Below are 19,445 nucleotides of genomic sequence, written 5' to 3' on the forward strand. Positions count from 1 at the left end.
AGGTCAGCATTTAACAAGCTGGAACAAGGTCAGCTTTTAACCTGCTGGAACCAGGTCAGCATTTAACCTGCTGGAACCAGGTCAGCATTTAACCTGCTGGAAGCAGGTCCCCTTTTAACAAGCTGGAACGAGGTCCCCTTTTAACAAGCTGGAACGAGGTCCCCTTTTAACAAGAGCCATGTCAACATGACCATCCCCCGCCGAATGTGTTTGCTCATTGGAAGAATGTATATGTAGTACAGCAGAATAATTTCATTTTAAGAGGACTTTTGGTAATAAAAACTGATGGCTATAGTGATTACAGATTTGAAACCTATGTGAATACTGATGGCTGAAAATAACAAAGGGCAATAACTGAAAAATAATGCAGGGTAGGTTATCATTCTTGTGTGCTGCATCCCTCCTCAGTAAAATCTATCCACCTATGAAGTTTCAAGTTGATACCTCAATACTTTTTGAGAAAAAAATTGAATTGAAAAATTAAGTATGAAAAATAACAAAGGGCAATAACTCAAAAATTATAAAAGGTAGAGTTATCATTTTTGTGCACTGCACACCTCCTGAGTTAGATCTATGCACCTATGAAGTTTCATAATGATATCTTAAAGGCCTTTTGAGTTATGCTCTGGACAAAAATTAATTTTGAAAAATAAAAAGGGCAATAACTAAACAATTATGCAGGGTAGAGTTATCATTCTTCTGCACTGCACTCTTCCTCAATGAGATCTATCCACCTATGAAGTTTCAAGTTGATACCTCAAATACTTTTTGAGATAAGCTCTGGACAAAATAGCATGAAAAAGAACAAAGGGCAATAACTCAAAAATTGTACAGGGAAGAGTTATCATTCTTGTGCACAGCATTCCTCCTCAATAAAATCTATCCACCTATGACATTTCATGTTGACATCTCAAACACTTGTGAGTTATGCTCCACACGGGTGAAAAATAAGGTATGAAAAATAACAAAGGGCAATAACTCTAAAATTATGAAAGGTAGAGTAATCATTCTTGTGCACTGCACACCTCCTGAGTGAGATCTATGCACCTATGAAGTTTCATTTTGATATCTCAAAGGCTTTTTGAGTTATGCTCTGGACAAAAATTAATTTTGAGAAATAACAAAGTGCAATAACTCAAAAATTATGCAGGGTAGAGTTATCATTCTTGTGCACTGCACTCTTCCTCAATGAGATCCATCCACTTATGAAGTTTCAAGTTGATACCTCAAATACTTTTTGAGATAAGCTCTGGACAAAATAGCATGAAAAAGAACAAAGGGCAATAACTCAAAAATTGTATAGGGAAGAGTTATCATTCTTGTGCACAACATTCCTCCTCAATAAGATCTATCCACCTATGACATTTCATGTTGATATGTCAAACACTTTTTGAGTTATGCTCCACTCAGGTGAAAAATTAAGTATGAAAAATAACAAAGGGCAATAACTCAAAAATTATGAAAGGTAGAGTTATCATTCTTGTGCACTGCACACCTCCTGAGTGAGATCTATGCACCTATGAAGTTTCATGTTGATATCTCATAGGCTTTTGGAGTTATGCTCTGGACAAAAATCAATTTTGAAAAATAACAAAGGGCAATAACTCAAAAATTATGCAGGGTAGAGTTATCATTCTTGTGCACTGCACTCCTCCTCAATGAGGTCAATCCAACTATGAAGTTTCAAGTTGATAACTCAAATACTTTTAGAGATATGCTCCGGACAAAAATGTCGGACGGAAGGTCGGACGGACAGAAGGAGACTATTTCTATATCCCCCGCCGCCTTTTCGGCGGGGGATAACAAGCTGGAACCAGGTCCCCTTTTAAAAAGCTTGAACCAGGTCCCCTTTTAACAAACTGGAACCAGGTCCCCTTTTAACAAACTGGAACCAAGTCCCCTTTTAACAAGCTGGAACCAGGTCCCCTTTTAACAAACTGGAACCAGGTCCTCTTAATCAGGTCCGCCCTTATACTGCTGGAACAAGATCCAAGAAATAACACAGACAACTGAAAGAACTAATATACCAAGTATTACATTTGTTATTTACTGGCCAACCAAGAACTTTCCAAGTATTCAATAAACCTATAAATCAACTTAATATTGACATCACTTCAAAATCAATACAAGATTTAATCATAACCTAATTTGAAAATTGATTTATTGGTATTGAATAACTTAGACTTGTACTTATAATTCACCTCCCTAACAACAAAAAATATGAAATCAGAAATCTGCCTGCTGATCTTGGTCTGCACTCATGTCACATCAGTTAATTCAGTAGCTAAATATGATCCAGTTGCTACCAGAAAGCCAAAGACCAACAAGTTCTAGTACTTGAAATTTTTCAGTCTGATTTGAATTTGCCACTGACAGCAAGCCAATTTCTCAATTAACATTCATTTTTTCCAATTAAAAGCTCACCAAACATGAAAAAAATGCATTTTTTATTTTTTTTACTAGTTAAATTATCAGTGCAAAGAAACATGCATTCTGCTTTAATCTATGCAGAGGTGATGCCTTCTCAATGCATGCCTGGAACATGTGCAACATCCATAACAATTTAACAGGAACTTAAATTGAAACATAACACAACCAATTAAATCTGAAAATCAAACTGCAGAGATCATTCCTATGCGTAGGAAATTGAGTATATAATGGAGTCAAGAAAAATTCCAAAGAAATGAGTCAAATTCTACCTGAAATAGAATAATTGTGAAAATATGTAAAATTCTTCAAATAATACATTGTCAGAACTGTGAAAAGATTTGGAAAAAAGAGATCACCCAGAAGCATTTAAGTCAGCAAAATTACATGACAATTGCAGTGGTGACGGGGGGGGGGGGGGGTTTCATCAAAAAGACAAAATCTCTGCTATTTCCACAGGCAGTGTGCTTCAGGGATTAAACTGATTGGTGCATTAAAAATTTAAATTAATAACTTCTCTTGATGATTAAAACATCTTCATTTATGATGATATTACTATGATTTATCATTAACTTCTGCCTGCCGTAAGTTTTAATCAGTTTTGAATGTTATACAATCTGTAAATATTAATAATAAAACAAAATCCATTTCATGAAATAATGTTGCATCTAATGATGATATAGCCAAGCTGAGCCATCTTATGTGAAGAATAATTTCTTACTTTATCACTGAGCGGGCGTTTTGATATTTTCTCTTCATTATAATGGTTAAAGAAAAAAAACACATTTAACTAATTTCCTTTTTAATTGGATAAAATCCTGGAAATAAATGCTTTCGGAAATTGTTTTTAGCAGCAAGAGTTTCGGAATTTCAAAGTTAATTAAGGTGAAAAAAGCACTTCTAAACACAGTTGTTCAGTAGAAAATTTATTGCAAGGTGAATTAACAAATCACTTTGAAGGTTCTATTTATAGGGTATAAAAGTTATGCAGTAATGCAATAGTTTTCAAAGAAAAGAGACAATAAAAGTCTTAGCACAGGTATGAAAGCTAAAATGTGCTATTTTTAGATCTCCTCGACTATTTATAGGTGATAAAAAATTTGTAATGGAGAAAATGCTACATAGTTTTATGACAGTCACTTTGTATGCAGTCTACATAATCTGGAGTGTTTCAAGAACTCCTAGAACATCTACCATACCAACAAAGTGGCTAACCAGCTGTGCACACAACATGTAAAAGGGACATAATTCATGTAAAATATGTTGATTGAAAGAGTAATTTCCCTTTACAACATTACAATACTTTTTACAACCCATTTTGGTTTCTCCAAAGTTTCAACCAATTTTAGTTTCTCCCAAGTTATTAAATTATTTCGAGGCCACTATTAAAAGAGATAAACAGAAAGATTACTGGAATTCACTGGCATTTAAAGACTGAACAAGAAAACGAGGGCACTGTTCTGTAAAACATGCCATTCCAAATTTCACCAAAGATAAACTTGTAAGATATAAATACCCAAACAATTATTCACCTTTTATTTTAAACACTCTCGTTAGATGTTTATGTTGTTTCCAGACTTTTTGCAATATAAACATCCAAAAATGCCATAGCTGCCAAAAGAAAGGATAGACTGGTTCACTGAAATATGTCTGCTATATTGTACTATTATCTTTATAGTCTGCTGCAAAGATAGTGCACGAAATTAGTCATAATTTAGTGGCTTGATCCTACATTTACAATTCTCACTGAAAGTAAATTGCATGGATAAAAATACCTCAGATACCATTTATTTTATCTAAATTAAACAAGGTAGTCTCCTGATGTGCTATGAAAAAATTTGATAGAATAACAAAACGAGATACAAATCTTTTGTAATTTAGTGTCACAATGCCTTAAAACACCATTTTTTTCACAGGTAGTTAATTTCATGCAATCATTATAAACTAAAGGCAACCCTTAGCCTACTGAATCAAGTTTATTTTACAATTAGTTAGTTAAATATTGTTGTTTACTATACTGAACTAGTAAAATTGATATTTCCCGATTCTTTAAATTCTAAGTTTAGTCATTTGAAGGGATTTCAGAAATAAACTTCATTGATCATTGATGCCAGCACTATTATGTGTTAAGTGTTGGGAATTGTGTACCGCTCAAGCCAATGTTAGGGGGCGTGAGGGATGTTGCACTTATTCATTATCCCTCATGTACGGACTCAATCAAACCGAGTTTGCAATTCTTACGTAATTTTGTTGTGTCGATTAATGCTTCCGAGGGATCACTATGTTTCCAGATTTTTTTTACTTGATTCTAATAGAAGCAAATATTTATCTGGTGCAGCTGCACAAAATATGCAAACCTTTCCTTGACAATGGAAGCTTTGAAATAGCTAATTAAAAACATAAAAGACATAATAATTCAGTGATTCAAATGTCTACAGATTAACAAGGATTTGAGTCTGTTGGCAAGAGCCTCATGGTAATCTGTAAGCACGGTACATACAGCATGCACCTGTTACCAACAATTATAATTGTTGTTTTATATATTGTGGTTTAATTAGTGAGAAATTACTACTTCATTGAAAGAAATAATACTTTAATTTTGAGTTTATACAGAATTTATTTCAGTTCTATTGTAAGCTTAAACTGGCACACTCAAATCTGTTCCTGAAACAAAACAGTAATGCGCAATGAGTGTAGTTTCTTGCTCAAGGAAACAACACTTGGACAATTGGATCATTAATAAAATTTTTGATACTTAGTAACTATAAACCTTATTTATTATCAAGGAATCACAGACATACTTATTGTTACAGTAACAGAATGGTGCTAGTCACTTTGTTCACTGTGCCAAAGTCTTCATGTAAAATTTTGGCCGTAATTGACTTTGAATTTCAAAGGATTGGCAATTGATTACTTTTACATTTTATTGGATTTTTTGCATTTGATTGGCTTTTAGATTTGATTAACTTTTACATTTGAATGGCTTTTGCATTTTATTGGCTTTTACATTTGATTGTTTTTGGTTTTTTTCCCATTTGATTAGCTTTTCCATTTGACTGGCTTTTGCATTTGATTGGTTTTATATTTAATTAACTTTACATTTGACTGGCTTAAAATAAAAAACATTCAAGATAAAAGCAATAATTTCCATGGTGTGATTTGTGACTTACAGATTGTGCAGTATTCTTTGCCATATTTTTACTGTGTTACTAATGCAGTATGGGCTTTTTTGCATATTTTGAACTCTTTTTGATAATTTACATAAGATGTAAGTGCCATTTGCAATGTGAAAATTATTTTCTTCAAACTATTTTACTTTAAAATACATTTTCAAAAATGTTCATAAAAATAAGCATGAATCTGGAGGCATGCGGCTTTAAAGCATTTTGTTATTCCATAAAGATGTTAAATCAGGTAGGTTCTAAAACAGGCTACAAATAAAACAACTTTCATTATGTAGAAGATCTGTAACTGCAGAAATAAATTTTCCATGTACATTTACAGTGCAAGCTTCTTAGTGCAAAACCTAGAAAATCTAGTGCATGTTAAGCATAAAGGAAAAAAAGTCATTCATAGCATTTTTAACAAATTGAAGAACATAGAGTACTCATTCTTTAATCTATTTTCAAATTAGAGTGATTTACCAGACAAAAAGACCTGTGATGAATCGCGTAATTACTACAACCAAAGGGAAACAATTTGACGAGCTTCCAGTAATTGTTTTTTCAGGCAATGTAACATCCAATTAAGTTCTTCCTTTTTGCTATTTCTAACACCTGTGATGCAAAGAGAATTGAAGAAACAATGTTACACATTACAGTGGCCATTGAAGAATATTTCTAATAATTTTTATCTAAACTCTATGTTTTCCCTTTTTGTTTCCATTTTAATGGTATTCAAGCAGACTGAGACTGTTTTACTTATTCATAATTTATTATTTCAAGTTTACTGTTTTGTTTAAAACTTAAACTTGCTGCATGTTTAAAGCAGCATGACTCAAGATTCATGCTTAATTACATGAAAATTTGAAAAATGCATTTTAAAGTAAAATATTGTGAAGTGAGCTAATTTGTTGTTGTTTTTTTTTATTATTATTATTCTTATTGTTATTTTAATCAAAATCAGATGATCCTCACTACAGTTTTTGACTTATTTTCCTTTTTTATCAAGGAAAAGATGACATAAATGTTCGAATTGAAGCAAAAAAAACAACAAAAAAAACATAATGAGTTATTGCCCCTTTTAATCTTCCAGCTATCTGTGTAACATAAATCAATGAATGAATTCTCATGGAATTTTCATGAGTTATCACCCTTTCAATATATAAATGGAATTAATCTTTGGAAAGACAATGTCAATTATTATGAAAATTAAGAGATATTGTTCATAGAAATACACTATTTACAGATAGTATCATTTCTAAAATTCCATCAGTAATCAAAGCACAGAAGGCGCTGAATTTGTTTGGGTCTCAGAATGTCAGAAAGGTGAAGGTTTTGAGATTATAAACCAATTTGTTTTTGTATAGTGCCACCAATGCTTCCCAGTGTTTTAACTGTAGTAAATTGGCTATAAGACTAATTGCAACATTGATAGTCAATTCAATGTTCATTTGACTTAATTTAAAAAAAATGAGTTGCCTCAACTGGGATTTGAACTCGAGATCTCTCGATTCATAAGCGAGCGTGCAAACCCCTCGGCCACGGTGAAATTATAAGTTAACGACCTGAAGAAAACCATATTATTCTAAATTAGGGTTTGTAACTCTTATTATTTCGACGTTAAACACAGATGTAAATAATCATGGAGCTTACTGTAAGCATGTATATCTATAAAGAATGAAACAATATTAGAAATCTTCGACCATTCGGGAACTACTTTGCTTGAAAATTAATGCGCCTGTCATTTGACAATCTTTACGCATTGATCTCCCCTGAATTTTTCGGCGTTAGTGTACATATAAAGGGAAGTAACCGCTTCAAAAAAGTGGACTACTTTCGGCATTTGCAATTAACAGCATTTGGCTCTGAAATTTCGCTAACATTATTTGTTTGGTCTGACGACCCAAACAAATAAAAACTATATATTATGAGCCGCGTCAAGACAAAACCAACATAGTGCGTTTGCGAACAGCATGGATCCAGAACAAACTGCGCATCCGCGCAGTCTGATCAGGATCCATGCTGTTTGCTACCAGTTTCTCTTCTTGTAATAGAGTTTGTAAGCGAACAGTATGGATCCTGATCAGACTGTGCGGATGCGCATGCTGGTCTGGATCCATGCTGGTCGCAAATGCATTACGTTGGTTTTGTCATGATGCGGCTCATATATTTTTACCTCATCAGAAATAGTGAAACACCATTAATTTCAGAGGCATGAAATAATTACATGACCAATTAACAATATTTCTGAAATTTGCCCAAAAAAAATGTAATAATAAAAAAACATCTCTCAGCTCCCCAGATAAGAATATGAAGATTGCAGAGGTTCTAGATTAGGTAATTAGCAGACAGTAATGATATTTAAGAAAAAACACATTTGCCAACACTTCAATGGCATTCCCATTACACACAAAAAATATTTGATTGATCTTGCTAAGCAAAAAAAACAACAGTCCTGTCTCAAAATAACTTATAGGCCATACAAAGTTAACAGAAATATTAATCAATGTAAGCAGAATTATTTCTATTTTTATGAGCTGAAGAAAAAGTATTGTTCTTCTTTTTACATGTACAACAATGATTTAATGAAACACAAAAGTAAGTAGCCTGTAAATAAAACTGAACTATTTCTATGTTATAATTGTGAGACGAAAAAAAAGAATTGTTTTTCTTTTTACAACAATGAAAATAAAGTACAAGCTTTCATATGTTTTTTTTTATTCATTTTGATAATCTTTAAAGGGACTCAACTCAAGGTGATTTTTTTGAGATTTTGACCGCACCAGAAATATTTTTTCGAGATTTTTATACCACTTGATGAAGGTCTATACAAAAATTTCTTTGCAAAATTTCAAAATCATTAAAACCCGGTCTGAACTTTTTCCAGAACAATCATTTTTATCCTGCAAATTGATTAAAAACTTTAAAAGCTTTTAACTCTTATCCAACTAAGAATCACAAAAAAAAATCAATTAAGAGTATATTTGTTTATTTAAATTACCAATTTCATCATATTTTTTTTTCTAATCACAAAAGCTCTTGTTGATATATGTAAGATATTAAAATTTTATACTTTTAGGCTTAAATTTGAGCTCTTTTGAAATATAACTTCAATTGTTGAACATAACTGTCACAAAATCAGGACTTGGAAGTAAGGTCAATACATTGTATATGAATTCAAATTAACAGTCTGATTGAGTGAAACAAGCAGCACAGCTTTTTCTGCCCCCTATGCTGAATTTGGAGAGCATCAGATTTCCAATCCTAAAGGGTGATGGGTTTGATCCTCAAGCGAGGCAAAATTTCTCTGTGACAACCAATCAACTGAAGACGATTGGGATATCGGGTTAAATGGTCATTTCAGTGCTGATTCTAAAATCATGAAATAACATTTGTAACCACAGTGGTTACTTATTCAAGAAAATCAATAAGGTAAATTTACTGTTGAGACTTGACCACAAATGTGTTAAAATCAACATAAAAAAAGAGTGGCGGCATAGCTGAGAGGTTACGGCATTGGACTAGTTATCTATGGATTGTTGAGCGTATGGGTTTGAACCCTGTCAGACACAAGCTGTTATTTCCTTCAGCCAGAAACTTTACACTCATTGCTTAGTACTGAACAGATTCAAGAGGGTTTCTTAGTCTAAGCTTATAGCTTATAACTGAACTAAAATAAACTAAACTAAAAAAAATACAGAAGCATCACAGCCTCTTCAAGAAAAATTTACATCTTTTTTTAGCCTAATTTTTTTATACCACAGCCCTCTTATCTCTAGGAATCCAAATTTTAATTTAAAATGACATTTCATAAAATCTACAAATATGAAACAGAACTATAATAAACCAAAAAAAAAATCTGACAAACTTTAAATTCTAAAATAACAAATGAGTAACTAAAAAGAGTGATTAACTGTAGACCACACGTGGAAAAATGTGAGTTAGCCATAAATCTTTTTAAAAGGTTTCCCCATCTTGATATATATATATATAAAATGTTTTTCAGGTATTTTACATGATATATTATGATACTTTAATAGCTATACAAACATTTCTTTCATGACAAGATAAAATTTCAACACTATCAATTAACTTTTTCAGTAGCTACAATGATCTGGTCAAATATTTAGAACATATTCCTGTGTTCAGACTCATTTGATTAAAGATCATTTGATTTCTATAAAAATTAATTATTGTTGTTGTTTTTGTTTATTAGGAAATTTTATTGTTGTTGTCAGTTGCACCAACCATGTTAAGGTAATGAATATGAGGCTAGTTAAGTTTTTTCCAGCTTTTTTCTCTTTCTTTATAATGGAAAAAAGGTTAAATGCCCATTATGCTTCAGAAATTCTTTTATTTCTATTTCTAAGTTACTTATAATATATTTTTTTGAGTCCTGTTATAGTTTCCAAAAAGAAACTTATTCAGGCCAGTTATCTGAAAAATCTTTGGCTTCTGTTGCTTTTTAGCAATTAGTAAAGTTATATTGATTTAGTATTTTCTACCGAAGTCAAAATGCTTCTCATAACCTTTTTTATCAATATTTTTTTCCAAAATAAAAAAAAACTACCTTAATTCTCATGTTTATTTCAAAAATAAAACACCAATAAAACACAAGGTGAAATTCCTGGTATGAACTTTACTTATTAGATACATGAATTTGATACAGCACACACAATGGTGTTACCTAGTATTGGGTATCATAAACAAACATGTTACTTGTGCTACCTATCTTACAACACAAAAAATAAAACCTAACCACCCTAAATACCTTAAATGGACTAGTCCATCTTTCAATCTGGACAAAACGATTCATCATTTATAGGGATAATTTCAAAATAAACCTTTACCACCCTCAATATCTTAAATGAACTTGTCCATCTTTCAATCTGGACATAACCATGCATAATTTTTAGGGAAATCCTTTACCACCCTAAATATTGTAAATGGACTAGTCCATCTTTTTTTTTCAATCTGGACAAAACCATACATCATTTTTAGGGAAAATTTCAAAATTATGTAACTATGCTAGCTGCCTGAATAGCAAATAGTACAAACTGTGACCAGGCAGATGGGCCTGCTGATCTTGGTCTGCAATACTTACATGGGTAGAATCATGCTAAAAGTATTGTATGCTTCTCTTTCCCCCTAGCCCTAGTTCTTCATTTACTTTCTTATATTACCTGTTTATTACATATGATGAGCTGCAATGGCCTTTTTTTCAACACATAATGTGTTTAACATGAAGATGCTTAAATTATCTAGTAATTATTTCAGTAAGACAGTCAGTACTTGCAAATAATGAGATGAAATTCAAGTTTCTAAAATGCTATTTTAGTGAGTTTTTATGAATAGGAATTCATTCCTTTTTTATTATGAGAACGTTATGTAAGCTAGCTGGATTAAATAGCTTCCTCACATGATAGAATCCAAAGTTCCTGTCAGAATTCAAACACACAGCCGTGAGGGACAAGTGGTTTGAAGTCAACAACCTTAACCACTCAGCCACGGACGCCCTGACATAAGTCCAACATTGGTTTTCTAGGCAATTCCAACAATGAAACTTCAGGACAAGTGTTGAATGACTTTGTGAGCAATGCAAATTATTTAAGTTATATTATTGGAGGTTATTTAGGGATTCTTTTTGTTTCTCTATTTTATCATAAAGTATTGCTGCAACATCAACCAGATCTTAAAATAACCAAACACCTAAATATAGACCACTTGTAAAAGATAGCACTAAGTCTTGTATTAAATACTTGGAAAGTTATGACCCAGAAAATCTAGAAATACCTGGGAAATATTAGAAAAAGGTGTTGAGAAATAACTTTATAGATCAAAGCCTGAGTTATCTAAATAGACCATCAGAACCACAACAAACAAGACTACTTGTAATGTTTACAATTTGAACCAGAGATTATTTCCATATTATTCCTGCTCTATCTTAAATCAAAAAGATGTTTCTGCCCCAAAGTGAAAACAGACACTAAACTTTCTAACACCCATTTCTACAGTTTTTTCAATAAAGTATTTTTTTCCTCTCAAATCTTTTGACCTTAATAGACTGCTGAGTTTGTGTAAAGGTATCTGCCCTCATTTGAATTTAAAAAGTCCATTAAAAAATTTAAGAGTTTTATTACAACAACAAAAAAGACACCAACAAAAACACATCATACTGCCTGGTTAGAATTTGCTCAAGCCTGGCCTTATACTAAACCAGCAGGGTAATTAATGTTGAAACCCTTAAAAAGCCAGAAAAAAAATATACATACACTATAAAGAATGTTTAGAAATTCCTTCAATATAAAAGTATATGATTGTTTTTCCTTATTTCATTTTTCTTTTATAACCAGTTATTGTTATTTCATTAATATTTGTATATTGTAATTATTAAATGTGTCTGACCTCAAAATGTTCATTGAATCATGCATGTTTAATTCCTTTTACAATATTTCATTGGCAAGATACTTTTCTGACACATGATGTTTTTTTAATTACATCAAATCTGGTTTCATGCTGCTATAATCTTTGAACATGTTCAATCATTTCTCTGAAAATCAGTCTGCAAATAAATCAAGCACACCTCAACATTTTAAACTGATAGGATCCAATCCAATAAATAACTGACACTGCAATAGACAAGAATGTCATTCAAATATCAGTTGTCATGCCAATAAATAAATAAAATCTTACCGGTCCGTTGCTCGATCCCTCAAAGTCCAGCTTTCTCCTTGCTGTCCTTGACCTTTCTCCTGTTCCCGGGGTCAAACCGAGGCTAAGGAACACTTCATCATCATAGTCACCCGTGTCCTTTTCGTGATATGTACAAGTGTCTTTAAACTTTGAGTTCTCCATCTTGACATTTAGATTAGTCTCTCTGAATGTTTGACCAACAGGCCTTTGACTCATAAGTTCAAGGTCATGTAACACTTTACCAACATTTGAAACCCCTGTTACTCCTGGTGCTGTTGTCACAAAAGTTGAAGAAGGGCCAGATAGTTGGCCATAAACACGATTTTCCATCTTGTAAGGTCCCTGTGACCCTAATGCACTAGCATGACCTTGTGACCTTTCACTTGAGGTCAAATCTGTCCTTGTATGCATCACTGGTTCTCTTGAGCTAGCTTGCACAGACTGAGTAACAAATGGCACAGAGGTATGCTGCTGGGCACCAGGAGAGCTGTAAGTCCAACTTTGAGTCACACTTGAATCAACCTGACCATGATGGTCATGATGAGATCCAGAAGTTTGTAAATAGTTCCTTCCTAAATCAGACCGGTCAAATGCACCAGCAGACGACATTTCATGACCTAGATTATGAACATTTCCAAAATTTCCATTTGGTATTGGTGTACTTGTTGCAAATGGTCTACCATGTGTGACAAATGTATCAAATGTAACACTAGACTCTGTAGGCCGCCCCAGTGTCACATAGGTGTCAAAAGTAGCTGTAGTAAATGGTGGAGTAGATTGAAAAACATTTGTTGTCTGAGGATTTTTGTCATACAATTGTGTCTTTGAATTATTACCTTGATGTAATGCATTAACTTCATTTTTATCCTCTGATTTGACACTAATTACATGAGATTTTTGTGGTTGACTCTCAGTTTCTGAAAAGTTATCATAGTCTTGGATTTCACTTGATTGCCCATTAATGAGAAATGGGCGTACTGAGTTGACAGGACTTCTGCTCAGGGGTTCCTTTCCAAAAATAGACTGGTCTCTGCCAGAATGCACTATGGGATATTTAACAGCACCAGTCTCTTGGACAGTGTCATAGTCTTGCCAAAAAGTACCATCAAAACCACTATTAAAATCTGAATGAAGATTTGCTTGAGTTATGTTTAATTTCATTTGATGTCCTCGCTCTTCAGAATTTTTCTCTGGTGAATAAAACATTAGGTTATCTTGTTTGTATCTTAAAGATGCCAATTCATTGCTTGTTGTAAGAGGTTGGCTTTGAGCCACTAATGGTTTCTTCTTTGAACGATAATCTAAAAATTTTCTCAAGGTTCCTCTATGATCAGCTGTATCAGAAGTAACTTTTTGGTCTTTTCTATAATTTTGGTTCAAATGGTCACTTTGGGTTAATTCAGCTCCATGATCTGATTCATCGTCACTCATAGGAAATTTTGGTAAATTTAATAAAGAACGTAAAGAAGTCTTCTTTTTACCTTTTTTCGCTACAGGTGGCCCCGAGTTCACTGGGGACCTTGACATTTGAGGTTCAATAATCTGATGACTGTTAACAACTCCAGGTCCCCATCTCACATGATGACCACTCTTTAATCCAGATGGGCTCTTTCTTAAAGATGATGTAATGTGGCTGTCAGATGAACCTGGTCGAGTTGGTGATGGAGAGGGTTCACACACGCCATGGGTCCCTCTTCCCACATGAACATGATGATGCTTATGCGGAACAGGTGGCTTTTGTTCAAGTCTCTTTTTAGTAACCTGAGGCATTTCCATTATCATATCATAGTCCAGATTATCTGATACGCTTTTAGAGGAGCGATCCCCGCTTGTGCTCATTGAGTCAATAGACATACTAGCCGTAGAATCTAAACTGCTCACTGGGCCATAGTGACTGTTGTTATCCCCTGTCAATTGAGGTGCAGGAAATGGGCTTTCATGGGCAAGTCTTGGACTTGCAGGATATGAAGTTTCATACTGACGTTTCTTACCATAACTGGTGTATGCATTGTTCTGGTGTGCATTTAAATTCGACCTTGACGTGTCAAATTGACCTTCAGATGCTGGGAATCTATAACCACTTCCTTTTGAATAACTTCTTGCACTTTCAGTGTCACTTAATCCATCAGAATAAACATTCCTATTGACATCATATGGTCTTCTGTTCTCCAATGTATTTTCCATAAATCCTGGATTATACTGTGACCTCTGACCTGAACCTTGTGAACTTGACCTTTCACTTATATCACTCTTGCCATTTCTTAAATACCCCACTTGTCTTTCTTGCTGATACTGTGGGTAATCTATTTCTTTCTCAACACCTATTTTCCCATATTTCACATTATAAGCTTTCCATTGCACATGTGGTGGGCTCAAATCCCTTCCAACATTTCGCTCAAAGTTTTCCTTGTTTTCATTATAATTGACTCCAATATTTTGCACGGGTCTCCCAAAGCCTGCGTTCTGATTGGCTGCGCCAATCATGTCATCTCCGTTAATTTTTTCAAAGCGCGTAAAATCACCGCTCACATAATGCGCCCCTTCATCACTCAAACCACGACCATGTTCAACCAGGTGTGCATGCCTGTTAGCTTGCTCAGAATGTTTTAAGCGTGGTGGCTTTTTTGTGGCAAATTTAAGCATGGTCGTTTACAAGCACTGTTAAAACAGCAGTAGTTAATTATGAGTAACGCACAGTCTGGTATTCTCTATACAGAACTCGCTGTAAACATTGGTAAATGAAACTTCCGTTTTCAGTTTCAAAAACAGGCTATTAGCCAATGTATGGCTCTACGGTGAAAATTTCAAGAAAGCTTTATCCTTCAGGTGTTATTGCGCAGGTAACTAGGTAACTCAAAAAAAATGTCTTCCATCAAATAAATTTCAGAATCTTCACAGTAATATCATCCACTCATCCTCAACTAACTGTTGAAATATTTCCTCCCAGAATCTCTATTCAATTACACTTAAAATGAATAACATATTGCAAAACAGAACACTAAGCTTCAGCAAAGGTGAATCCGCAATCAGAGGTACTCAGTCTTAGATAAGCCACCTATTTTTTTTTCCTCCAAATTCAGTGAACCAGTCAAATTTTAAAACTCTGATTGAAAAGTTACAGGTCAGAACTTTACTTACTTCCTTCCTGTCTTTAAGAAAAATAAAAACAATCTAGAACAATCCCATGAATTTAAAACATTTTATAGTTTTCTATGTACATGAAAACTGGGTAACATTTGTGAATATAAACAAGTAACTTTTGTGAATTGAAACAATCAAAAAATGTTTCCGAGAAAGTTGCTCCCTTTATTGCACTAAATGTACTGCTTATGATTGATAGGTAAAATTACATTATATTGGTTGTTGGATTAAAAGCCATATGTAAAGATTCTTTTTATACCGCTTTTTGATAGGTTGCCTTCCAGCAAAAATTACATTTAGATAAACTTCTCTCTGAGTTTCTCCATAGAATTGATACAACTGGTGTGAATTTACTGAAATTAAGAAAGGTGAATAAAAATTTATTACATCATTTCGAAGTAAATTTCAATTATTCATTCTTGTTTTTCTTGGAGGTAAATCACCAGTCCAATTTAAATGGTGCAAACAGAAAAGATTAACTAAATTAATAGTCTAATATCCATATGAATTAGGTTTTAAAAAAAAAATTCTGAAAATTTATCACCAGTCCAATAGAAAAAGCGCAAAAAAAACAAACTAAATTAATTGTAATATCCATATGACTTTAATTAATTTATGTTTTAAAATTCTTTTCCTGAAAATTAATCATCACTCCAATAATTATAATAAGCGCAAAAAAAAATGATTAACTAAATTAATAGTTATATTCACATTTATATCCATGTGAATTTATGCTGAACAAATTTTGCCACAAGTTCCCAAAACTTTTTTACCATTAATTATGTAGAATAATACTTGAAATATTGTAACCTCTGAAGAACATAGACTCACTATAAACCAGGAATACTGTCTCAAACTGACTAAGTGCCAAAATGTCCTCATTATTTTTATTATTTTACCCCTATCCTGGTGAAATTAGTATAATGAACTAGCCCTGCTTTTAAATTTGGAACAATTCATTGTTAAATAGGGGGGGGGGTTTAAAACCAAATCATTATTTTATCCTTATGTATAATGATTTCAACGAACCTGTCCTGCTTTTAAATTTGGAATTGTCCCCTGTTACTTTTTTTTTGGCGGGGGGGGGGGGGGGGGGGGGGGGGGGAAATTAAATTAAATTGCCATATTATTATTATTATTTATTTCCTTTAGTCACTGCATGCTTAGTAACCTACATAAAATTGCAAAATCAATCTTTTTTTTTTTGCTATTATAATCAAATTATTTTTGTTTTTTGTTGTTTGTTTTGGTTTTTTTGTTGTCCCCCCCCCCCTTTTTAGAATTCATGTGGATAACTAAGTGATTTAAGGTCTTCCTCTAAAATAAGGGATGGTAGATTCGAGCCAGATCAGTTTCCTCATTTAACACCAGTACTGGTTATAGTTCCAGAAAGCAGACTCAAAAATATGATCAATAAAGGAACTTTAATGATTAGGATAACATTTAACCATTTGAAGCATTTCAAATTTTATGTGATTGACCTATTTCTAGAATAACTTAAAAATGAGAGAATCGTAAATTTGAAATAGTGGAATCCTTTCTCAAGAAATAATCATCTCAAGAAATAATCATCTCAGACTCAAGAAATAATCATCGTTACTTAACAATTTCTCATCACCACATGTCATATTTCTAGACCAGCATGACTTTGTGTGGTTTTTGTCCTCTTAATTCATGCTATGAGATTTTATTTAGTGACATAAAAGCATTCAATTTGGATCTTTTTTTATCAATTTAGGTTTAAATACATCTAAAGAATAATGACATTCTTTTGAATTGATAATTTCCTTTGAATAATGGATATTTACTTGTTATTCACATGAGAATCCATTGAATTGATTTGTTCCTTTTTTTCTTTTCTTTTTTACTTATTCTTCACATTTAATTTATCATATCCTTTGATTTTGATATTTACTTCTTTTTTATGTATGAATCCGGTTTAAAACTTATTAATTCTTGACAACTCTTTTTGCATAACACTTATGGACCTATGTATTTTATCATTTCCCTTGACTTTGATTTTATAAAAAAAAAACCTCAAACACACAATTTTTACTATTTTCCTTTGAACTTGTTTATTTACTTATTAAGACAATGATCCTTTGAACTCTGCAGGTTACTTACTTTAGAATCCATAAGTTTATCATTTTTATTTATTTTGGTTATTACCTTATGTTAATCCACTGAATTTATTATTTTTACAACAGTATGAATCTACTTATTAATCAAATATTGAATTTCTTATTCCCTTTGAATTTTGGTTACATAATTTACTAACGAATCCACTGCATTTATAATTTCCTTCCAGCTTTTAACTTACTGACAACAATTACCATTCCATGAATGTAACATAGGTAACAACTTTATGTTCAAAGTTTAAGATAACAAAATTAATAAAGAATCCAATTTATATTTTTTTGCTGCCAATCTGTGAAGCAAGTACATAATATGTTCAGAAAATGACAATGTTCCCATTATGAACATGTATATTGTTAAAGGTGTTACTGGATTAACAACTGTGTAGAAAGATGATGTGTTATGTATGTTACAATATGTTATATTACGTTACCTAATTCATTATCAGTAACAGAAACAATTAACCTTACTGCTCAACTATCATAACCTTCTTGTAGATAAACGAGATAATCTATCTCCCCATGTAAATTATAACAAGGACAAAATATATTTTGGCTTACTGTTCAATAACATGTAAGGCTTAAATAAACGCATGTTCAAATTAAAAGTTTAAGCATTAACAAAATTTCTGCAAAATTTGCAAGCCAGACTTGAGAGTTCCTTATTTTGAGAAGATTTCTATTCTGAGAAGTTAAATCAATCATTGATATCATTCAAGTAAAATTACTGATTTCTTGTATCTAAATTAAACTTTTTTTAATTAAGTTGCTTATGCATGGCCTATAAATTGGTTTTCCTCTGCCCAATCAAGGGGGTTTTGTACATCTCATTGAAGGTATTTTTGTACACTTTTAACCACGGTATGGTGGGGCTCATTGTGTGCATTCTACTGACACACTTTTGGCAAGATTTGTAGCTCCACCCTATTGAAGAGCAAGATTCCACCCATAAAGGGGCTTTTGGCAATTCCATAGACAGGATTTTGGTCAATAATTCGAATAATTCAAATTTTACTGAGCACATTTTTTATTCTTCTGTAAGGTAACTGTGAACAAGCCATTCTTTAGAGCAAACTCAGCAAAAATGACTCAAAGTTTCATGCTCGATTTTTAAAATTCACTGAAGTAATTAATAGGTGGTGCCATCTTCATAGAGGTGGACTCTCTCCTACAAACAAATTCATCAGCTACAATTTAGTTATTGGAGAAGTGAAGTGGTATTGCTCTGTAACTTGTAATATTCAGAAACATTCCTATAATCTGTGCATTAACAGACATGCGTTATCTAATATTGCGTAATAACGTCCCTGCATTATCATGTTATTATTATATGTGCAAGATAATTTACATCATTATACCAATAGATCTTAATCATTGCATTATATGTGTAACTTGAGACATGTAACAAGACGTAATTTTTTAGCAACTGGCAACATAAATTTCTTGGCTTTTTTTGATATTACCATTACCAGTGTAATTGATTTTTAATTGAATTTTTGCGTAATTTAATAGTTTTCCTTTGATGAATAGGTGATTGTATACTTGCATAAAAAAGCATTTTGATTCCATTAATGAAAATCTTGATTAACAGGTAAATAAAGCCAGGAATGAATGAATGTTTTGACATCAGATTTAATGCTTTTTGTTGTATATATATATGATTAAAATCACATTCATTAAAGTTATTGTAATGTATCAAAACAGAATAACAACTTGATACATTAAAATACCTGTGAACCACAATTGTTGAAAAAAATACCTCTTGGTGATGTTAAACAATAAAGGGAAGCAACTCTTTTTTTCTTTACAATTAAAGGGAGGTAACCATTTAATTTTCTTGAGCTAAATCAGTAAATGACAACTGCTAGATGGCATAAACAATAAGTAC

The 19,445-nt window shown here is 32.6% G+C and overlaps 1 protein-coding gene across 1 annotated transcript in view; it reads right to left on the bottom strand.

Moving 5' to 3' along the window:
- The window catches only part of LOC132741855 (tensin-1-like), a 165,390-nt gene extending 150,159 nt beyond the window's left edge, over positions 1-15,231 (bottom strand). Inside the window, exon 1 of the mRNA XM_060730117.1 lies at positions 12,282-15,231. Coding sequence (XP_060586100.1) covers positions 12,282-14,924 — 2,643 coding nt within the window. The 5' untranslated portion in view covers positions 14,925-15,231. The remainder of the gene's footprint in view (positions 1-12,281) is intronic.
- Positions 15,232-19,445: the final 4,214 nt, after the last annotated feature.

This window comes from Ruditapes philippinarum, unplaced genomic scaffold (assembly GCF_026571515.1).
Source record: "Ruditapes philippinarum isolate M1 unplaced genomic scaffold, ASM2657151v2 ctg923_1_1_1_1, whole genome shotgun sequence".
NCBI lineage: Eukaryota > Metazoa > Mollusca > Bivalvia > Venerida > Veneridae > Ruditapes > Ruditapes philippinarum.